The sequence below is a fragment of the Lygodium microphyllum genome, chromosome 5 (assembly GCF_053477565.2).
Source record: "Lygodium microphyllum isolate KBCC chromosome 5, Lygodium_microphyllum_v1.1.10, whole genome shotgun sequence".
Taxonomy (NCBI): Eukaryota; Viridiplantae; Streptophyta; class Polypodiopsida; order Schizaeales; family Lygodiaceae; genus Lygodium; species Lygodium microphyllum.
This window is the reverse complement of record NC_141139.1, coordinates 89,117,317-89,141,824: the sequence shown is the minus strand read 5'-3', so window position 1 is coordinate 89,141,824 and position 24,508 is coordinate 89,117,317. Positions and strand designations below refer to the sequence as shown.

Sequence of the window (24,508 nt, the reverse complement as noted above, 5' to 3'; positions counted from 1 at the left end):
GTCCTATGCGGACTAAATCCATTGGTGGATTTCTGTATTTTTTCACCTTTGTAGATGACAAATCTCTATTTACTTGGGTATATGGGCTGAAATCTAAGTCTAAAGTCTTCTCTTCAGGCCTAGGAAGATCTCTCTGTCCATATGGCTTGTAACTCATAGGAGCTTAGTGGTTGGCACGTGGCTTAGATACAGTAGGGATCTAGTAGCATGAGTGAGATGCGGCGATCTAGTGGAGACATAGAGACATTGCCTATGGGATTGCTCTAGAGCTGATGAGGTTTGGAGAGCCCTTAGGATGGTATTTCATGTTACAACAGAGACTATGGTGGTTACTTGGGGGGCTATAGCATGGGTCATAGATAGGGGACCATCATGTGGCTGTGAGGATGTTCGGGGGAGCTACTCCTTTCTCATCATTGTATAGCATGTAAGCAGGATTCCCACTCCAAATTACTCACATGCTGAATGGACCCAAGGACATTGTCATAGATGGGAGTTGATTGGCAGTATCATAGCCTATTATATTTGAATTGCGAGATGCAGGCATGCTATTGACCTTTTGGATGTATCCATAGTGGATACTTTATGAAGGATCTAGATAGAGATCCTTCACACTCTGCACGGGAGATGGGAGCAGTTGCTGGGTAGGTCTCAGAGGATGAGGAAGAGAAGAGAGGCTTTTCTGTGGACATGGGATTCAAGCACTTTCTTCCACATTGTCCCTCGTATGGTTTGGCATTACAACCCATCGGATTGGTTGTTCACACAACCATTGTATTTGTGATGTACTTAGTTACTCTTCAAAGAGTTTTTTGTAGTTTGTATTTTACCTTAGGTTATTCGCCAAGGTGTTATTAATAGAAATTTCTTTTCTTAAAGAAAAAAACTTCTCAAACTAGGAAGAGTTGAGAAGCCTAAGGAATCCAAGGAAAGAAGCCCATCTTCTTTTGGGAGACAAGGCCATAGCATCGAAAGGAGCCAATCAAGAAGCCCAACTATTTGGAGGAGGTGAAATGGAGCATTTGAAAGGACCTGTTCTACTTAAAGACAAAGAAGGAGATTGCACTGAATCCCATCCTCATCTTCAATGTCATTTGGTGCCTTTTCCAATGGTCCTCATCAAGTGACAAAAAGTCACATGGTCCTTGTGGAATCTCTGGTGATTGTCAAAGGTGTCATCATTCTCCATGCTCATCTCCATCTTCAGCTTGGTCAACCACTTCATCATCTTCAGCCTCAAGGAGGAAGGCAATAAAAGAAAAGAAAGAAAATCAAGTCACTATCTTAGCTAAAAAAGGAAGATAAAATTTAGTTTGTATGGTAGTTCACATAATCTTGATCTTCTTCTTAAGTATATTCCAATTCCAAATCTTGTACATTTATGACAAGCATAAAGAAAATGAAAAAAATTATGTTTGTAGCTTTAAATTTGACCAACCTACCTAGCCGATGGTGGACAAGTTCCGAATATGATCATATTGCCCAAAGATGTGGAGATCCTTTGTCCCTAATATAGGGCTAATTTCTTCTTGTTCATTTCAAAAATGATATAAAGATAGAATGGGATCGCCTCTAGCCACAAAAGAATGATGCTTTTGATGACTACGAAGTTGGATTCGCAATCTACTTTGGAAGATCCAACACTTCAAAAAAATCACCATCATTGAAAGGCTAAGGAAATTCCAAGGAGGTTTGTATTTCAAACTCTGTATTGGTCTCAATCATTATCATTTCTCTAGATTCAAGAACTCATTGACCACGTTGAGAAATGGAAAATGAAGCATAATGGTAAGAAATCATTCTAAAAGAACTATAAGAAGAGACTTAACATGTCTGTTGGAGATCAATGCTCCACCCCTCATGTAACTATGTAGGTAATTGTTGACTCTTTATAGGCCACCCCATATTGTTGAGCTAAAAAATGTGTTACAAACTGATTAGCTCTTAATTACAGTCCCAAAATTCAAAATTACCAAACTTTCATTGCAAAGAAACATGATCTAGAAAATGTTTGTGTCCTACAAGGCAAACCCTAATTTGGAAGAACCATCCATCTATAAATAGATAGGTTGTCCACCACTCAGCCTATCTTGTTTTTAAAGATTGTTGGCATCAAAAGACGACGTACCAGCGAGGCAGTAGGGTTTGCAGGGAGGAAAACGGAGTGAACTCGGTAAGCAATGAGAAGAGAAGAGAAGAGAAGAGAGAAGAAACTCTGATGAATGTAATGATGAAGATACAAGGGAACAAGGTTGACGTAGCACAAGGAAGATGATGAAGACAACCACGAACCACGAACCACAATGTCCTCCTGAAGGGGTGTGAGGGCAGTGGAGATGTTGGGGGGAAGAGGTGATGAACTGAATGAATCAGCCGTGTCAAATGAGTGATAGAGATAGCCTATAAATAGGCAAGAGATTGTCTAGGGTGGCGCCCGGAGGCAGGGCATCGACTGTCTAGGGTGGTGCCCCACTGTGGGCGCCCAACCCCTTTTTGGGGTTGTCCAGTGTGAAACCCTAAACGCAAAATGTAAAACACAAAACTACGGGTGAAGGGTTTCTCAACAACCCCTCTTAGGCCCAAAAAAGGGGGAAAAAGAGAAGAGAGAGGTGGAGATGCAATGCTACATGCAGCAGGTGCCACTTGGACAGTGTCCCTCGTGGGGAAATTGTTCACTTGCCCAAGTGCCCTGGTACAAAGATGATGAAAACATGCAATGCATAGGAGGAATATCGGACTTTGTGTGGTACCGAGAACCATAAGGATATGCTTGTACTCGATCGTGGGAGTTGGCTCCATGCTGACCAAGGGATAAAGAAGGTCCACCCTGTAATCTAAGAATACCTATTGAAAGGAGACCTTTGAAGATAGTTAGGAGACTGGATGAACTGTAGAACCCGAAACTCAACCTCGGGATAGAAGCCACTAGCTCCGTGACTCCATGCTGGAAGGAATATAAATGCGTAGCCACCAAGTTGCTGCTATAGACCCAAGGGTCCCGATCTAGGTAGATCCTCTAGATCCTGGGCATGAGTAGAGGAAATGAGTACTCAAAGGAGAGCTACTCCTCCAAAGTGAAAGGTGGTGGGTGTGAAGAACTTCATGGCACATAGGGTCCTTCTCTGAATCGGAAGGAGTAGAAGTAGGAGCCCCCTTTGAAGCCGAAGAAGAATTGGAAGCACCCTCTGAGGGGCGAAGTAAGAAAATCCCCCTCTAAATCCCAGTCTGAGAGAGAAAGGGAATCCAACTACTCATGGCTCGCGGACTGCGAAGCATATGATGACAAAGGAAGTGCCGCCGATCGTGTCGAAGAGGGTATTTGGGGCTCAAAAGAAGAAGCCAGAAGGCACCCAGAAGTGGCCTCTCGAACCTGAGTGGAAGAGGGTGGGGAAGAAGGAGGCTCAGGATGAGCCAAGGGTGGGGAACAGTCGCGGGCTCTTAGGAGAGTGGACTGTGGATGAGATGTGGGCCGTGGAAGCCACTGTACCTAGAAGTGGGTGGGGGAAACCTCCACACAGTGGGGTGGTCTCCAGGAGGGCTTATCGCCTTGTAAGGTCTTAGAGCCTCCATGTGCTTGAAAGGACTTAGTGCGCGTCGGTTGTGGCTTATTGCCTTGAGCATAATACTCTGATAGCCGATGCAGAATGATCTCCGTGGCCTAGAAAGGAGAGGTGGCATAAGAAGTGCAAGGTGGGAGATACATATACTCCAAGGTGGGGGGGGGGGGGGGTTTGGGAGCAAAGGTCGAAATCGGCATCGGTGGAATGACCGTTCTTGCTAGAGTAGGAACACCAGGTAGACTGGTCATCTGTTGGGGAAAAAGCCATGGATACCAATGTGCCTTGCACAATGTGTGCCAAAAAGGGGTATGAGGATAGTGGAAGGACTGTTAGTGAGCTGCCAGTTGTAGGAGGGTGTTGCGAGCAATATGAGGGTGCTGCTAGGAGTATGAGGGTGTTGCTAGTTGTGTGAGGTTAGCTGCCAGGTGCATAAAGTGCCGCCAATTGTTAGAAAAGAGCCACTAGGTGTAGGGAGAGCCACCAACAGCCAAGGAGGAGCCACGAGCAGTAAATGCAGCCTGCAGCAGTGAGGGAGGCGACCGGTTGTAGAATATCACCGCCAACAGCTAGGGAGAAGCCGCCAGCTGCCGCCAAGGGTAGGCAGAGCCAAAATGCAGGGTAGACTGGTGGAAAAAGGGTAGAAGGTTGCTGCCAATTGTCGCTTGGCTGAAACGCAGGCTGAGAAGGCAGGTGGAGGTGCTGACAGTGGCAAGGAAAGCCAAACGCACCAGAGGGTAGGTGTTGGAATACCGGGAGGTTTAGCAGAAGAGTTGCCAGTAGTAAACGCAGCAAAGGGGAGGTGGAGGGGGCAGTAGCAGCAGCAGCTCTGAACGTAGGCTGGAAAACAACAAATACAGGAGGGAGCAATGGCCAGTTAGGGCATTGATGCAGCGGAAGAAGAGAAGTCACAATTCTCATCTAAGGGCTGTCACATCTAAGGGCTGTCACAATTCCCCATAATTCTCTTTTAACCTGCGGATATCTTCTCTGTCGTTCAATCAATACTTTAGCACCAAAGTGAATTTCATATCCTTGTCCTTCCTCATCATCTTGCCCAATTGCCCATCCAATCCCGATTGGGCTTGTATCAACAGTAATAATGATAGGCTTTCCATGTGAATAGTCAGCCTTTCTCAACGTAGGAGCAGATTTTAAGAGTTGCTTCAATTTCTTCATTGCTTTTTGATGCTTCCCCAACGAGACAGTAGGGTTTGTGGGGAGGAACGTGTAGTGAACTCGGTAAACAATGAGAAGAGAAGTGAAGAGAGAAGAAACTCTGATGAATGGAATGATGAAGATACAAGGGAACAAGGGTGCCGTAGCACAAGGAAGATGATGAAGACAACCATGAACCACGAATTGCAATGTCCTCCTAAGGGGGTTGTGAGGGTAGAGGAGAGGCTGGAGAGAAGAGGTGACGGACTGAATGAATTAGCCGTGTCAAATGAGTGACATAGGTAGCCTATAAATAGGCAAGAGATTGTCTAAGGTGGCGCCCGGAGGGAGGGCGCCGAGTGTCTAGGGTGGTGCCCCACTATGGGCACCCAACCCCTTTTTGGGGCTGTCCACTGTGAAATGCAAAATGCAAAATGCAGAACTCAAAACTACGGGTGAAGGGTTTCTCAATATTTGGCACCTATTCTTTGCTGTCCACACCCCTCTTGGGTGGATATCTCATTTCGAGGCTGTTGTCCTAGAGCTGGCGCCTACTTTTTGACGCCCTCCTATTGCTAGCGACTGCTGATCAGCCTTTTTCCTCCTTTAGGATGGTTGTGTTTTGGTGCTGTCCACCTTCTCTAGCTTGTTCACATTGGTCAACTCTCTTTGTGGTTGCATTTATTGTTGGGCTCAGCAGCTACTAGAAGGTAAACTTGTTTTATCCCCTATAGATTTTGTGCACGGATCTATTGATTTTGTAGAAAGGATGGACACTCCATGTGGGACTAGCCATTCCCTTGGAGAAGCCAACACGGAGTACAAGCCTCTTTTCTCTACTTCTCGATTTACTCCAGTGTCAATTGTTCAATCAATTTACAATAGATTAAGACTCGAAGAGGATTGGTATCTTTATGTAAACACAAGAAAAAGTGCTCATAAGAAAAAATCATTAAACCATTCTATAAGTTTCCCTTCTCCTACTTTTTCTTCAAGTTTTGGTTTTCAAGGTCAAGTTGAAGTTGGTGAAACATCGTTTTCTTCTTTTCTGCCTTCATCCACATTTCAATGTCAAAGATCAAATTTAAAAAATTAATAATGAATTCACTCTTACATCATCATCATAACCTCAATTACATTTTCCACCCATTCCAACAGACTTCTTCCACTACATTACCATGTATACCATTCACTTTTCCATAGCACACACCATCAGTGACCTCTCACATTACGTCTTGGGATTCTTCAAACTTAGGCACAAAATTTAGGACCTTTTTTTCCGGGTGGTGTAGATGTGTGAATGGGGGAGACTCAATCTTCGTCTCATACACACTTGGGTTTTTTAAACATATGGGACACCCTCCCAAGCTTTCTTGAGAGTGGATCAGTTGGTACCATACTTTGCCAAGAGGGCTTTGCCTAGTGCACCAAATGGTTATGTTCCAGTGCCTTTACTAACAATTGGGTAGGGCTATAGAGTCCAAGTGCCGCCTCCAGTGACACCTTTTGGACCATTGCAGCCTATTCCTACTTACCCATCTCATTCTCCTTTCTATCCACCTTACCCCTCTTATCCGATATCTCATAGTTCTTCCTTCTCGTCAGCCAAGTATGCATACACTGACAAGACTCATTTTAATGGGTCTAACTACGCTACTTAGTCAAATTTGATGAGGCATGTTGTAGACTCATAGGACTTGTGGGACATTATACAAGAGTTGGAACTCTTAACTTTTGGTCATGGTCTAGATTTGCAAGGTTATACCGATTCGGATTGGGTAGGATATCTTGCTAGCTCATGTTTCCATGGCGTTTACATTCACTCTTTGGGCATAGCTTCCATTTCTTGGTCTAGCTGTAAGTTGGAGATAGTGGTTGCTTCCACGACTGAGGTAGAGTATCAGGCACTCTTCGATGGCACCAGAGTGATTGTGTACTTGAGAAACTTGTTGGTGAGACTTAATTTCCCATGTGTGACAATGACTGTCATCTTTTATAACAACCAGAGGGCTATCACACTAATTGGTAACCCCATCATCAATCAAATGATGAGGCATGTTGGTACCCATTACCACTTCACCAGAGAGCAAGTTGAGCTAGGCACCATCTACTTAGAGTTTGTGCCATCATTACAACTTTGTAGATATCTTGACCAAGCTGGTTAATAGATTGATTCTCCTGTACTTGTTACCATGGGTTGACATGGATGCTTTCTCCATTTCTGCTTCAGATTGATGGGAGAGGGTGTTTCCTCTGGCTTTCCCTTTCACTTTGAGAGGGGGCGGGCTTATTCTCCTGGTGGTGATAGGATTTTGATTACATTTTGCTTCACATACATGATTATTTTTGTACATTATATCATCATCTACATCATTAGGATGACTATGATTATAAAAGTGTGCTTGGGCAAGTGAATAAATCCCTTGCGAGGGCACTGTCCAAGTGGCATTGTCGCATAGCATTTTGAATGAGCATGACCACTTGTATTGCCTTTTGCATTATCCCATGCATTGGCATTGTGTTCTTGTAAACAACATTTTTGCGCATTTATCCTTTTTAGCTCAGAGAGTGGTTGGCTTTGGATCCACCATATTCACTGTAGCTCCCATGGAAGTTTCCTAGGGCAATTTCCTTGCTTTCATTACCACATACTTCCCATACAGTCTCCTAGGGCAATTTTCTTACTTTCATCACCACATACTCCCCATTCATTTTTCTTCATCATTGACACTCATGGGTGGTTGGAATAGCTTGTCCATTTTGTGATGCATTGAGCCTAACCATCCCTTTCCTTTCCCCTTGTGGCACAAATTACTTAATTGGATGAAAACAATAATTTAAAATACTTAAAAAAAAGTTCAATGTGGTTTCATACACCTTTGTAAGTCGTGGTAGGCCATTGGGTAGCTGACAAGTACCCTTTGTCTGATTCCTTGGCCTCTTTGGGGTGATCACTTGGGTTCCCTTGGTAAGATAACCATCACCCCTATAGTCTTGGTAGGTCACTGGGCAGCCAACGAGCACTTTTTACCTGATGCCTTATTTGCTTTGTGGTGGGAAGCCTTGGGTCTTGAGCTATCTTGGTAGTCCCTTCTTGGTTCTAGTTTTGGGCCTGAGAGGGGGTTTTGAGCTGAAAAATGCATTACAAACAGCCCCAAAACTCAAAATTAGCAAACTTTCATTAAAAAGAAACCTATCCTAGAGTGTTAGTGTCTCTTAAGCCAAACCCTAATTTGGGAGGACATAAATAGACAAGTTGTCAACCACTCAGCATATCTTGTTTTTGCAAATTGTTTGTGCCTATTCTCTGCTGCTCACACTCCTCTCTGGCAGATGACATCCTTCTATTGCTGATGACTGTTGATCATCCTTTTCCCACCTTTAGGCTGGCTGTGTTTTGCTGCTGTCCACCTTCCCTAGCCTATTCACACTATTCAACACTCTTCTTAGCTCTGTTTATTGTTGTAGAGCAAGATCTGCCTGTGTTTATCACTCAGCAGCAATTGACTACTGCTGATGTCATCATGACATCTGCATTTACTGGTCTGCCTTGCTGTACAGCCTGCTACATCATCATATCTGCTCTGTTTTGGTGCAGCAGCAGTCAGCTTGCTTCTTCCTTACAGATTTCCATTGTTTTGCTGCCCATCTAACACTAATCCAACTCCACACTATTGCTTTTGTTGCTATTAGACATATCCAAAGGTTGTCTAGTGCCTTTTGGGATCCATTAGAGTACGACACACTCTCTTTCTTATACTCTCTGCCTTGATCGTAGAGACATGGGAGTTCAGGGGTCAATATATCACCTTTGCATGGTGTGTTTGCTATATTGGGTATCGTATATATCCAACATTCATTTCTTTAGTAGCTTTTTCAGTGTTCATTGTCTCTGAGTTACCCTAACCTTGATCGTGTTCTTTATCAGTTTGTACTTTGTCATACAATTGTGTTTGTTATCTATGGATGAGTATTTCTTCACACATATGAGGATAAAGCATTTATTAGCAACATATTTCCCTATTAGATCCTAGTTTCAATACTAGATGGTAGGTGAGTGTTAGTATGTAAGATGAATGCCATGTTAAGTGCTTATGAGTTGTGGGATATGATTCACAATTTGAAGTCCTTTCCTTGCCTAGATCTCAATACTCCACATATCACAATTTAGACCCACCATGAATGAGGCGACGGCGGGGAGCAAAATGGATGTAGACAGCCTATCTCAAATTATGATTAGTGTCAAAGGCTTGGTCTTTACGTATATACGACATGTTGATGCTATTGCAGAAGAATGGGCAATTCTCAAAGCTTAGTATGATATGACAAACAAGGCGAGAAAGCAAAATCTTGAAAATTGACTGCATCTTGAAGATGTCCAAGACTGAAATAGTTGAAAAGTTCATCCTCTTGGCCAAGGACTCGAGAGACTAGATGGCAGCTACTGGAATATCAATTCCAAGTGAAGGTCTTGCAAGACGATGTTTTCAAATGCTACCTCCAAAATTTTATAGTTCCATTACTTCCCTAAATACATAGGTCAAAGTCCCTCAGCTATGAGGACTTTAGTCCAATCTTGTGAGAGGAAGAACTATGACAGAAGACAAGGCAGTGGTTGTAGGAAGCGGATGCTGCTTTCTTTTCAAATATGAAGAAAGGTAAAGGTAAGGACTTTGTTAATCCCTCCTCGTCTTTTTGAGAAGTTGAGCAGAAGAAGAAGATGAAGTGCTTCTACCATAAGAAGATTGGACGTTCAAAGTGAATGTAGAAAGAAGGTTGCAAGTGAGAAGAACGGCACGGTCAAATCCATTGGATCGATCAAAAAGAAGTTCAACAATAATGCTCAACTAGAGCTTAAGTTATGGGTTGCTGTAGAAGAGATCTATGCAAAAATAGTTCACTCTTCAAAAGCAAATGATCATTGGGTCAGTGACAATGGTGCCACATGGCACATAATGAGTCACAAAGATTGGTTTGTCTCTACATCTAGTAGGAGATGACTTTCTGGTGGTGGTGGGAATGATGCAAAATGTCCAGCAACAGTCTTAGGTACTATTTCTTTTTGTCAAGTGATGGAGTTACTAAAAAGTTATTAGATATACTTTATGTGCTAAATATAAATAGGAGCTTGCTTTTGTTGCATTAATTATTGATTCTAGCATGAAGGTCCACTTTGATAACAATAGTACAGAAATCACAAATGTAGTTTTTGGAAGGGCAACTCAAAGTAAGAACTTGTACAAGTTCACAGATTACACTGCAGAAGTTGGAATAAATACATGCAAGCTTTGACATGAAAGGTTTGGTCATCTTAGTATTCTTGTTTTGAAAGAAGTGTTCAGTTTGGATTGCGTATAGATTTACCTCTAATAACATATTTGCTTGATGCATGTGACACTTGCATGATGGGTAAGCAACATTGGCAGCCCTTTTCACAAGAAAGCAAGTAGAGCACAAGCTTGTCTAGAGCTCATACATATAGATCTTTGTGGAAAGATGAAGATGACAACTAGTCATGATGTTGATTGACGACTATAGTGGGAGCACATGGGTAGATTTCTTGAAGACTAAAGATGAAGCCTTTGCAAAATTCAAACAATGGCATGTTTTGGTAGAAAAGAAATTTTCCAAGAAGTTGAAGAAACTCAGATTAGATAGAGGGGGTGAATTCACTTCAAATAAACTTGCAGAATATTGCTAAGAAGCTTACTGTGGCACATACACCTCAATAAAATGGCACAGTAGATTGCAAGAATTGTCATAGTTGAGATGGCAAGGAGCATGCTCAAAGGGAAGAATCTTCTAGATATATTTTGGGCTAAATTAATAAACATTGCTATCCACATCCTAAATCCTCGGGGCCTCTGTCCTTATCATCCTCTCAAAACCACCTTGTTGTAGCCTATCCCGTTTGGTGTAGTTGCACTCGTACATGATACAGACTGATCCATACCATATGGTATGGTCTGTATCCATATTAATCTATATGAAAAAATTAGCCACTCTTTTCCTAACATTGGATGTTATTGACTGTTGCCTGACCATTAATCTTTGACTGTTAGGCGATTCTTTCGCGCTGTTTTCAACCCCCCCTTTTTTTGGGTCCATTCTGTAGCTGAACTCTATGTAAAAAGCTCTTAGGGTCAAGCCTCACTCACCAAACAGCAAGCTCTCCTCTCCCTAAGCAAGCAAGGCTTTATGCTCTCACTCTCAAATCTGATCAGGGTGGCAGCTGGAAAGGCCAAAACAAGGGCTGCAGCTGACATGCAGTCTGTTCAGAGCAGTGCAGAGTGGATAGCAGCCTGTTACCAGCCTGTTACCAGCCTGTTACCAGCCTGAGGATGAAAAAAATTCAGGCAGAGCTGGTCCAAATGAGGGGCATGATGCTGATGTCTGCAGATAAGAGCAAAACTCAGCAGAGTGAGTCCTCTAGAGAACTGGGCAGCAGTTGGTATCAGGCACCTGGCTGTAGAGGAGGTGGTAGCAGTCATCAGAAAGGCTGGAATGGAATGGGATGCTAAGTGGCTGAGCACACCATTTATTTATAGATGAGGAGCCAATGAAACTGTGGGAGTTTGGTTATGGGACATAAAAACTCTTTTTAGCATGAAATTTGAGTTTTGGGGCTGTTTAAATGAGCTAATTAAGTTTTAATGTGAAATGTTCCTTTTCTAGCTTAACAGATTGATGGACAAAATGAAGATGCAAAGCCAAGGGGTTGAGTAGAAAACACGTTAGGAAGAGTTTTTGCTAGTGATGGACCTTGTTTCTTTAGAAAGCATTTCTTGTGCTAGTACTTAGAAGTTTGTTTTTTCTGGCAATCATGCAAATAAAAGAATATGTACATGTCATTGTCTAGTTTTTCGAAGATTTGGGTACTCCTCTTTGAGTGTTTGACACCATAGAGATATCTCAAAAGAGACAATAGAGGCTGTAATAGACAAAGGTCTATGGACAACCTTGGCTAAGGCCCTTTTGGACCTTGAAAAAATGAGGAAAATTATTTGCTAGTGATGGAGCTTGCTTCTTTAGAAAGCATTTCTTGTGCTAGTACTTAGAAGTTTGTGTTTCCTGGCAATCATGCAAATAAAAGAATATTACATGCCATTGTTTGATTTGTCGAAGATTGGGGTGCTTCTCTCTTTAGTGTTTTACACAATAGAGAGATCTCAAAAGAAATGATAGGAGGCTGTAATAGACAAAGGTCTCTGGGCAGCTTTGGCTAAGGCCCTTTGGACCATGGAAAAATTACATTTTTTGTACATGCGTGAATTTAACAACATAGAAGGGCAATGAGTTTTTAATGACGTTTGGGAAACCCAGGTTAACGAAAAAGAAGGGAGATCTTAAACTACATAGATTGTATATAGATTCTCTTTTAATGGATTCACAATTTCAAGATGAGCAATTTATTCATGAACAAAACTAGTTGATACACGTGATTGCAAGAATCTATGGCTCGTGAGTGACATCCAAACCATCACTAGAGCAAGTGCTTCTTGAGTGTGCTGCTACCTCCCGTCTCTCCTTTGCTAGCTGAGCCCTTCTGCACAATCCACAACCACTCACCCTCCAACAACGCTTGCTCAAGTCTCACACTTACTGGCTTAACCTCTTTGGTTTAACCCCTCTCTGGTGTCACCTCCTTCATCCTTTGCTTGCCACCTTCCCACTTGCCACCGCCCCCACTTTAGCCATCTGGTCATTTCCCCTCCCCTCAGCTTTTTCAGCCCTTCTTGGAACTACAGTTTGTTTCCTTTCACCTACTCAAGCCTTTCTTTGTAGGTTTGCTTAGGCTTACAATCCTCTTTGCTTTATGCCCATCTTTCCCCTCATGTGCCTCCCCTCACCTCTAATTCTCCTCATCTGTTATTCTCATGGCATCTCAAGTTCCAGTTCTAGCATGAAGTCATGTTGTTATTAGGCCCAATAACATTTCTCACTTTTGGATCAGGGGAAAAACTTTGCTTTGTGATTGTGAAACCTGTTTCTAAAATCTTTTGAGACTATGGTCACCCCCCACTTCTTAGACTTTGGACCAAGGGCAAAACTTTTCTATGTCACGGAAAACTTTGTGGAACTATGGTCAACCCCCATGGGAAGGGGGTCTTCAAAGCACAATTTGACAGTTTTGTGGTGTTTTAGAGGATGTTTTCTCATGGAACGGCACCAAGAAATGTACAAAGATTCACATATAGGCGTTTTGTTCTTCAAACTAGCAAACTTAAAATGAACCTGTATTTGAAATAGTTCGCACTTGTATCTTTGGTTCCCATCTTTGTCAACGAAGCATGAAGTCACTTTAATTTTATTTAGAGTTATGACAGGATTGTTAATTCTTCAGGAAGAGATGTTAAAGCTATCGAAAAAGGCCTTGTGATCTATTTAAATGTTGTCATCTTTTTTATATCAGGTAGTGATGGACAAGAGAGCAGATCAACTTGAAGAAGAGAGACAAAGGCTTCAGAAAGAGAAATTAAACTTTGAAGCAAAACTTACTGCACTTGAGAAGAAGGTGCGTGCAGAATCTTTAAATCACTTTAAATGGACATTGCGAAGATGTTTTTATGCCTGCCAGTTTACATTCATCTCTTGCTTATATTCAGAAAACGCTTGACAGGCACACATGCTTCTCTCTTGTTTGTGTGATTGTTACCAACAACAAAAAACAATGAGAGAGAGATCGAAGGGCTTACTAAAAGGCATATAGCCAGTTTTGGAGATATTATTTAGGAAGGAGTAATATTTACCCTTCTTCAACTAACTTAACTACTTCACTAGTCAATTCTTATGAATATTTATTACAAATGTCAGAGCGTACCTTTTTTTGGATGTGCAAGGAGTGAGCATGTGCAAGGACCACCAGTGCAACACATGTCAAAGGATACCTTTTTTTGGATGTAAAATCTTATGTTTTTGACTGAATGCTCCCAATTGTGCTTAGTAAGAAACCATGTTTGAAGCAGTGAGATGATTACCCAGAACACATTCACTATCATTGCAATTTGCTTATTGTAAAAAAAAAAGTTCTCTATCCTGTCTTTATCTGTTCTCCAAAGCCAAAAAGATATTCTGAGCTCTGAAATTCAGAACAAGTTGTTAGTGGTCCAATTCTGCAGATTCCTGCAGTTAAAATCTGTGACCTTTATGATGCTGCTTCAATATGATGAGCACTTACAGTTCATGACTTTTTGCAGTTAGTAATCCAAAGCAAGAAGAACCGTAGGCTTGAAAAGGAGAACATGGATATTAAAAGCCTTTTGCAGGTTCAGCCCTTTCTGTTTGATCCCTGTCCTTAAGTTTCTTTAAAGCAAGACATTGGGCACGATAGGCGTGGTGATTATACCTTCAAATTCTTGATATTTCAAATGCAAAATGTTCTCACAACCATTTGTAGGGCCTAAAATCTGAAATCGAGGAAAAGGACAATACCAGAAAAATGGAAGTGTCCAAAACAAATGAGCTAGAAGATCTCTTGAAGGAAGTAACAAAGTAAGTTTCTACTGCTGTTGCTAAGCTGCTTAGTCTTGCATGGGTTTTTAATATATTGTTTCTTTTCTCGGAAAAAAATCTGCTCATGTATGATGATTCCATAACTTACCTACATCATGTGCTATGGAGTCACAAAAAGGTAGTATGCACCAGGCTGTCGTGCTTTGTGCGGCAGCTGGAACTCTTACGAAAGCCAAAAGGCCCTAGATTAGGGGAGGAGGAAATAAACATCAGTAGGGATAGTATTGCCACTTAAACATGTGGAATGAGAGACAGGCCTGAAGTCTAGGCAGCAAGAAAGGACTGATGGTGCTTCATTTGTGATCTGATGTGCTTTGCATCTTTTCCAATGACCCTTGTCATAACTACTTGCTTCATGGTCACATCAGGATCATGAGGCAGCACAGTAGATTCCCCAAATAAAGATATCTTTGGACCACTTCCATTATCTCCTCTCTAGATGTGAAAGGGATACTAAGTGTCGAATCCACTAGGAGGAAGTATTAAACACCATCGACTTGGTTTTCTCAAGGTTCATTGTGAGATCTTTGTCGTAAGATAGACAGTCTGTAGTGCATCTAGGTGGCATTGTAATCCCTCCGATGTATTGGAGATTAGAACTATGTCATTTGTATATAGTAATATGGGTATCAATGCCCCCGCAAGGCAGCTCCCTTCCCTCCAAGTCTGTCAATATAATCTGATATCTCATGAATGTAAAGGTTGAATAGAATAGACGAGAGTGGGTATTCTTGTTTCACTCCAATGGTGCTAGTGATCTCCTGTGACAACCCTCCTAGTTTTTAGACCCATCCTATGATAGACTCGTAGAGTGTGAATACACTTGTCACTAGGTGGTGATACTTTTTGGAATTACTCACCTTATTTACTTATATAAATATTTTAGTTTTCTTTTATTTAGTTGTTGTTGCTTTTTACCCCCAAAGTTCTCTTGGGTTAAGCTGGAATCTTTGCATGGCCAGAAGAGGCAACCATTGGGACAAATTGGACTAATGGTTTGTCTGAGCCTTAGGACCGGTTCCATATTGAATGGGCACTAAAGAATAGAATGCCAGTGGTTTGGGACTGTGTGATTAGCCACTGGAGAGGGTGCAGGACAATGAGCCTGGCCAAGATAGAAGATACATATGTGAATGCTCACGGAATAAAAGTCACCGTAATTGAGCTACGTTACACTTTTTGATGTGGTTGCAATGATAAAAGTTGCTCAGAACAACTTGAGGAATGCAGGGGTCACCATCCCTAAAATTTAGGGAGTTACTATTTTTGTATCCCAAAATCTGTTCACGTCAGTATCTTCGTTTTTGCACGAGGATTAATTCTCTGGTCTGTGCCGAGGTCAAATTTTGCACAATCATGGAGAATTTCAGACTGGAAAGTTTAAACGGGAAAATTGTTACATGTATGCCATGTGGCATAAATTCCCGAGAGAGAGAGAGAGAGAGAGAGAGAGAGAGAGAGAGAGAGAGAGAGAGCATTTAAAAAAAAAACGTAATAGGCATGAGGGGCAGATCTGAGAGTGAAGTTTTGAGGAGTTGAGGGCAGATTGCTGCAAGTTCATCCGCTATGGAAAGTACTTCGTCTGTGACTCATGTACGGAGGTAGAGCTTGCTACCTCTAGTCAACTCTCTCTCTATTCTCAGAGGAAATGCTCTGCATGATGGGATGATTCCATCGAAGGTACAGTTTTGTATTTTCTTTGCACTTCTGTTGAGGCAAGAGCCTCACTATCCAGGTTCAGGAGCAGATGTTGGCTTCTCCAATGCAGGAACTAAAGAAAGTGATGACCATGTCACACAGGAACAAGGTTTTTCAGCTCTGATATAGTGCTATTTGTGGGACTGTTTTATTGCTGGAATGATGCCAAGTAAAAGGGATGATGTTCTGGATATGTTGGACTGTAAGAATTGTAAATACAGAGTTCTGTAGACTGCAATTCTGCACATGAATCATTGAGTTATGGTCACAAAAAATGCTTTCCTAAAAGGGATGTTGTTCTGGATATGCTGGACAGTAAGAACAGTAAATACAGAGTTCTACAGAGTGCAATTCTATACGTGAATCATTGAGTTATGGTCACAGGAAAGCAAACGAATCATTGAGTCATGGTCATAAAAAATGCTTTCCTAAAAGGGATGTTGTTTTGGATATGTTGGACAATAAAAACAGTACATACAGAATTATATAGAAAGCAATTCTGCACATGAACTATTGAGTTATGGTCACAGAAAATGCTTTCCTAAAAGGGATGTTGTTCCGGTCAGGCTGTACTATCCTTATGCAACTGGGATTTACTCAGAAAAGATGAAAATCAAATGTTCACAGGTTATGTATTTTGGAACATTTCATTTTTGTAACTTTCCATCTTTTAATTGATAAAGAAATACCAAGAGGGGCACCGGTCTTTGGGGCCAATCTAGCGTTGAGCAAGGGAGTGAGGTCTCTATTTGTGTGTGCGCGAGAAAAGACCATGTATTAATTGAAGGAACTACTGCTTCATGCGAGTCATAGACCCGTTTCATGCTTCTTTTAGCGGGATTCGAATTCTTTTTTGTAAGAATTTAAGCTCGGACAGTTTTGGGTGAAAAGGCTATACACATAGGTTTTACAGAGATTACAGGATTGGAGAGATGGCAGACATGGACAAAGGCAAATGAAAACTTCCCCATGAAGAAGAGAGTTTTTCTTCTGCTCATAGACATCGAAGAGAGGGTATTGATGCACAGGTGTCAGCACCTTCTAGAATCAAGATTGAACCACAGGATGAGGAACAAGAACAGGAGGACTTGTTTATGGCACAACTCCTCAGTATGGTTAGCTCTTTCCATCAGCTTGTAAAGAATCCTTGAATGCAAAAATTTTTAAAGTCACATAATGAGGATTCTCAGGCTGAGTCATCACATCATACCATGGAGCACTAAAAAAGGCAAACCTCTAATGTGCGTGAGCATGTGGAAAAGACACCAAACATGGAGATAGGTCTAGTGCAACAAGAAGCACAAGCACAGGATCAGGGAGTGAATGGTCAAGGCAGTTATGCACAAGTGGCAAAGCAGACCATTCCTTCTCAGTTTGCTACTTATCCTGGTTACTTTGGTGGTGGGTCAGTTTTTCAAGCAATGGTTAGATTACCCACGGGTTATTAGGGATACTTGCCTAGAGGGCCATCGGGAATAATGCCTATTGAGGCAGTGAACCCACTTTATGCTAATATTGGTCTACATCCCGGTTATCAGACTTTGTAGAGTCCTTATTTGATGCTTGGAGTACAAAATGCAGCAGCTGGTTTTTTTCAGCCTAGTGGGCATATGGCAGCTAAGACGGGTGAAATGAATGTTGGTAATGCGCCTAAGGGACTCTCCTTTTTACAGCCACTTGTCTATGATAACTTGACACCAAAAAGTGCAAAGCTAAAGACTATAAAGAGGGTGGTCAGGCATTAAAGTTTGAAACCTTTAGTGGTATGCAAGATAAGTTGAAAGCTTTGACATTTATACAAGAGTTTGATGCAGCTTACACTGGAGGGAATGTTACTGAGACTTCTAAGGTGCGGAAGGTTGCAACTTTTTTGAAAGGTAATGCTTTGCAGTGGTGGAACTTATTGTTGATGCAAGGATATGCACCTACCACTTGGATCCATTTCAAATAGTATTGTTGCGGTTTGCCCAAAGCCATCAGGGATTATTGTACCAAGACTAGGGTTACAAATATGGTACTGTTAATTGAAAATGCTAGTGTGGCAAATGCATTGCTGAAAGGAAAAGCTAACAGCTTTAAAGGCACTAAAAAGAAGGATTCTCAGTTTAAGTAGGATCGTGGCAAGAAGAAGAAGCAATTTTCAGAAAAGACCAGCTTTACAAAAAAGTCTTTTTGGAAGAAAAGGTTTCAGCAGCAACCTCAAACTTCTTTTAAACAGGGCAAAGGACAGAAGAGGCCACTTTTTGGCAAATCATTTGGAGAATGAAAGGCTTTAATGATGGTTGGGAAAGAAAGGCTTTAATGATGGCTCTAAGTGCCCACAACAATCTTCTAAAGAGGTGGAGGATAAAGATGCAGCAAGTAAAAAGAAGCCCAGCATTGGCTTAGTGCTTGATATGGTGGGAGATCAATCAGCTAATGATGTTATAGAATTGTGCAGAGCTTGGGGAAAGATCAGAGATTCCATAGAGGTTATTTTCTTTGATCCTGGAGCTCATGCAAACTATATCTCACCGGCATTGGCAACTAAGTTGGGTATACGTCCCGAGGAAATGGGACCAATTGGATAGGCTAATTTGGCATGCCCAGGACATACTGAACCTGTCACCCCCATTCTTGGCAAACTCCGTATGCACATTCAGAGCTATGTGCACACATAGGAGTTCCATATTATGCATTTAGAGGGTTGTGATGTTCTGTTGGGTATTCCATGGTGCCACAGGAAGCATGCTATCTTGGATACTTACAATAGAACGATTACTCTTGTACATAGGGGCAAGATTCGTGTTAGATGTAAAGCTTAAATGAGAGTCTGTCCTTGTTTCTGCTTCTGCAATTACTTTTGTAATGAAAAATCATATTTCCGCGTACTTGGTTTTTGCAAAGCAAGTTAATGAAGTTGATAGTAATGTGTCTGTACTAGATAAAAGTAGAAGGGCTTTCTTGGATAAATTTAGTGACTATTTCTCAGATTCGTTACCAGGAGAGTTATCCCCTGAGAGTCCTGAAGATCATACCATAGATCTTATTCCAGGGCCTAGTCCGCCCAATAGGCCACCGTACAGGGTTAGTGCAGTGCAACAGAAATAGATTATGACATAGGTTAATGAGCTTTTAGAGAAGGGACTAATCCAACCTAGTAGAGGAGCGCATATGCCAGATATCCCAATTAGAGCCAGAGACAGAGGAGCGTTATATTTGCGGCTGCCCAGCGTATTATGAGGTCCGCGGTCGTATCCACTGTCTCTTTAGAGACGGATTTGGACCACTATCCAGAGTCATGGATTTTACCAATCAACGATGCCTTGGCCTCTTTCTTTTTGAGATACGACGGCTTCGTGACATGCGCCTCAGGAGTACAGCTGCTCGAGGACACCGAGGCCCTTCACAAACCTCTTTCCAAAGGAGACCCAGAAGACTTCAATACAGTTACAGCCACAGTCCACACGAGAGTCTCTCTCACCGCCACAGTCCACACACAGACAAGGAGTATTGATTGATTGAGCCGTTCAGCTTAGCCGACCCAGACGTCCTAGGCCTCGACAGATACACCGATGACACCCTTATAGGCAGATACATGGGATTATTGCTCAGGCTAGAGCTAGGCCCTCCATACCCACATGAGATTGTACCATTTGGAGCTCATCGTTACTAGATAGAGCTCTATGTTTTACACATAGCCATAGTTAGTTTCCATTCTTCTTTTGCTTTGTGCTACATATTTTGCCCAGACAATTTGTACCATCATACACATGATTGTAACTCATGGTCTTATAGGTCGTTTTGGCCTTTTGTAGACGTTAATATATCATTTCATTTCTCTCTCTGTCTCTCTCTCTCTAAAACAGCTCTGTTTTCACAATAGTCTCTTTCTCTCTCTCAAAACAAGTTGAGTCTCATGGAGGGTCGACTAATGCTTTTGATTCGTGAATTTGTAGAAGTCATGGCTTCCTTGGGATCAAAGCGTTTGGGCAATAAGCGATCTCAACCTAGTTGGTGGGACGAGGTTGAGAAAGTGGACCATTGTGCATCAAAGGGAGGTGCAAAGAAATGGAAATGCAAAAGGTGTGAGCAATTGAAAACAGGAGGATCCAATCGTGTAAAGGAACACTTATGTCATGTTGACATCGGAGCCCAAATAAATTTCTGCCCAAATACAAAACCCAAAATGCGTGTGAGATGGAGAGAGGATCGAAGCTCAACTGAGAGTGTAGTAGACAGTGTGGAGAGTGAAGCACGACACCCAATGCAATAGACTAAAAGTGTGTGCATTCTAAAAGTACATAGTATAACCCTTAAACCTTAGGGTTGTAGGGGGTGTTCACACCCAAACACATTAAGTGTCCGTAAGTGTGTGACATAGGCACATATGAAAGAAGAGAATAAGTCTGGGGAAAAAAAACCTCTTGTACCAAGAGTAAAAAGTGCCCCAATGTTCTATTAGTCACGGACACTCCTTTGTGAGCGTAGGCGTGAGTGAAAACCAAACAAACCCCCCTGGAGTGAAGAGTGATCAAAAGTACAAGGATCATCTATCACCAAAGGAGATTAGATTTAAAGCATTGTGAAATGCTTCAAAATTGTCACGAGGAAGAGCTTTGGTGAAGATGTTTGTCACATTACTGGTTGTAGGACAATAGACAAGGCTGATATCAAATGCATGTAGCCTCTCTCTGACAAAGTGATAATGTATCTCAATGTGTTTCGTGCATGCATGAAACACTGGGTTTCGTGCCACTGCAATGGCACTCTGACTGTCAATGAACAAAGGAGTAGGCTCCGTAACAGATACATCTAGATCAGCTAGCAATTGTCTAATCCATATGCATTCAATTGTGGTAGTGAAAGTTGCCTTTTATTCAACTTCACATGACGATGTGGCAACAGTGGATTGTTTCTTGCTAAGCTAAGATATACAAGATTAGCCAAGAAAGAAACAATTGCCACTAGAGTGACGTGAATCATAATCACCAGTCGAATCAGAATCACTGTAAGCATGTAATTGCAATGGTCTCCCCTTGGCATAAAGCAATCCAAGAGATCTAGTACCCTGTAAGTAACGACAGACACGCTTAACAGCTTGCCAATGTGACATGCGTGGCTGATGCTACAAGCCTTGCTTTATATTTGTCAATGGATCCATCTGCATTCCGTTTCAACTTGTAGACCCATTTTGTTCCAATGGCTTTCTTCGCAAAGGGCAAAGACACTAAATCCCATGTTTGATTCTTAATGATAGAATCTAATTCGGCTTGCATTGCTACAATCCAATGCACACTTTGTTGTGCATCCTCAAAACATTCAGGCTCCTCATCATCAATTGTGCTTGCTGCCATAACAAACTCCATGGTATGTGCAGTATCATGCATACGAGCTTGCCTTCTAGTACGACTAGCCATGGATGCATCCATATGACTATCTTTCATAGTCTGTAAATACCATCTAGCCATTTGTCTTGCCTCCTAACTATGCGTAAGCTCTTGCTGAATTTCAGTTTCGGCACTTTGCTGAATATTTAGATCAGCCAATGGCTAATTTTCTACATTTTCTAATGGAGCAGCTGGCTGAACATTGAGTTCACTTGTTGAAACTCCCGCTGAATCACCAAATGTAATGGGTAGCAGCCCTTCAAATACATCACGGGCAGCCTGATATGTGTCTAAACCAGCAAGGGACAATTTTGATTTTTCATCAAAGAGTACGTCCCTATTGACAAACACCTTTTTAGAGACAGGATCATAGAGTATGTAGCCTTTGCTCTCACTACGATATCCCACAAAAATGCATGACAGCCTTGTTATCCAACTTTTTTAAGTACCTAGGAAATGTGTGCATATGCAAGACAACCAAAGGTACAAAAGTGTCGAACAAAAGGTTTTCGCCTGTTCCAAGCCTCAAAAGGTGTAATTTTCTTTGATGCTTTGGTGAGGAACCTGTTCAAAACATGGCAAGCACACATAACGGCTTCCATCCAAAAACTGTGTGGCAAGCTCTTTGCTTTCAGCATACATCTGGCCATCTCCATGAGTGACTGATTCTTCATCTTTGCAATCCCATCCTGCTATGGAGTATAAGCAGTAGTGAACTGATGAATAATGCCCTTTTGCTTCAAAAAGGAATTCAGCATAGAGGACATATATTCCCCGCCTCGGTCCGAACGGAGAGTCTTTATTTTACAGTCAAATTGGTTCTCAACGAGTGCAACAAAAGCCAAGAATGCATCATACAGTTCTGACTTTTTTACCAAAGAATAGACCCAGTAGAATCAAGTAAAGTCATCAATAAAAGTCACAAAATAGTAGCATCCTCCCAATGACTTGTCTACATAGGCCCACATACATCTGAATGGATTGGCTGTGGCTCTAAAAGCAACATCACGAGGAAACGAAAACCGATGCATTTTTTCCAAAATACATCCTTCGCACAAGTGCTCAGGAGGTCTCTCCAGAAGAGGTAATCCATCTAGCATCTATGTACATTGTAAGAGCATGAAGCTACCAAAGTTCACATGCCCCATGCAAGCATGTCATAACTCTTCCTATATACTAGGAGTAAGAGTGGATGCCAAGAACACTAACTAATCAATTGAAAGAGCATCCAACTCATATAACCCATGACATAAAGTGCCAGTCAAGACCAAAGTCATGTGTTCTTTGTCTCTCACCATGTATCTGTCATCATCAAATGTGACTTGCAATCCACAAAGTGCCAATGAAGAAATAGAGCAGATTCTTCTTTATACTTTGCACAAAAACAAAGCATCCTCTAAGCAGAGAATAGAGCCATCAATGGCTGTGAGAACAATCTCCCTAATACCTCTAACAGGGTATGATGCATTGTTGGCACATTGTACAGACTTGCCAACTAGAGCTGTACCTACAAAAGCAAATAAATCTCTACAAGATCTGATGTGCCTAGAAGCATCACTGTCAAAAAACCAAGTACTTGCATCCTCAGTAGAGCTAAATGCTCGATCAGCCCAAGAAGTGTCATAATTGCATGTGTAAAAGCAATAGTCCTTGTCTGCAACAAAGGATGCGGACTCAGTAGCAGTGGAAGTGTTGGGGGTAAAGGCGCCTCCGCCTAGCCGCCCGTGTATTACTACACTGACAGTCACCGCTACTACACACTGCAGGTGGTAGGCGCCCGTCACCGTCACTTTATTCTTTATTCTTTTAGTGACAGTTTGAATAAAGGAAGGCCCGGTCACACATTGTGACTGTAGGAGTGTTGGGTATCTCACACGCCTTACTTACGCCTACGCTCATATGGGAGTGTGCGGGTGATCACTAGGACACTGGGGCACTTTTTACTCTCGGTAGGAGAGGTTTTTTCCCCCAGATTATGTGTACTATTTTGTATGTGCTTGTGGTGCACACTTACGGGCACTTACTGTGTTCGGGTGTGAACAGCCCCTTATAACTCTAAGGTATAAGGGTTATCATTTGTACTTTCAGGTCACACTCTATTCAGTACTATTGCATTGGGTGTCGTGCTAAACTCTGTCTCTCACTCTCACACTGTCTACTGCACTTCAGCTGCACCTCGATCCTCTCCCATCTGACATTTGGTATCAGAGCTGGTCAGCAGCTCTGTTTGGTTCCCGAGGACTTGCGTCAGCACTGACAGCTCGTCAGTACCTGTCTGGTACAGCACGTGCAGCCTGTACCTTCGTCAACAGCCACGTCACTTGCAGCTCAGTCCTGCCCATCAACAGTCGTCCACGTCTGCAGTCGTAGTCGTCCGTCAGCAGCTCGCGAGCAGCACCACCGCCTCAATCCGCCAGGGCCCGTTTCCTGCAAACGAGCTTGCCCTGCGCTCGTGACCAGGAACTGCTCTCCAACCTGCGTCAGAGTCGCAGCCCGCCTGACGACCAGCGACCAGCGACACGTCACGTCAGCATGCGCGCTGTTCGACAGCGCAGTCTTCGACAGTCCTGCCCGCCGTTTTTGACCACGTGCAGCCCGCCTGCCCATCGCGACTGGTCAGCCCGTCTGACGACCTGCTCCCGCCTGCCCGCCTGCCTGTGTCACGTCAGCAGCTCGCGACGTGCTTCACGCCCAGGTAAAATTTTCAAAATTATTGTTATTCCAGCCCAGAATAAAATTCTGGGAAGCGGCGGTTCACACGCGGTTGGCACAGATCTACTGGAAAAGTAAATTTCATGCAAATTTCTGACTGAATGGTCAGAAATTTTTGGGGCTTTTGTGTATTTGGAGGACAGATGCATTTAAACTGCTGATACAGTCACAGACCGACTGTTTTTGACAGAGATTTTGGCAAAATTTTGGGGATTTATTCATAACAGTGTTGCACTGCACTGTTTGCACATTGGGAAACATGCTGTGTCTGTCTGTGACACATTGAATGCACATTTTGGGGCTTTTGTAACAGACATTTGTGACAGAAATTTTGGGCAGAAAATTTTGGGGCTTTTGATGTTTTAGTGCTGCTGAGCACTAATTGCACCTTGGGAAGCGTGCATCAGTGACAGTTTTTTTTTGACAGAGTACCCTTTGCACATTAATTGCAGACTTGTGTTTGCTGCAATTTCTGGAAATTTGCAGATTTCCAGCCCGTAC

General features: G+C 42.4%; 1 protein-coding gene across 4 annotated transcripts in view; it reads left to right on the top strand.

The window, feature by feature from the left end:
- LOC148036112 (uncharacterized) overlaps positions 1-24,508 on the top strand; it is a 127,364-nt gene that overhangs the window by 76,822 nt on the left and 26,034 nt on the right. For all 4 annotated transcript variants that reach the window (XR_015690902.1, XM_087678103.1, XM_087678102.1 and 1 more), the window contains exons 10-12: positions 13,129-13,230; positions 13,913-13,981; positions 14,113-14,207. Coding sequence is in view for 3 of the 4 variants with exons in the window: in XM_087678103.1 (XP_087534229.1) it covers positions 13,129-13,230; positions 13,913-13,981; positions 14,113-14,207 (266 nt within the window). In the remaining variant the exon portion in view is untranslated. The remainder of the gene's footprint in view (positions 1-13,128; positions 13,231-13,912; positions 13,982-14,112; positions 14,208-24,508) is intronic.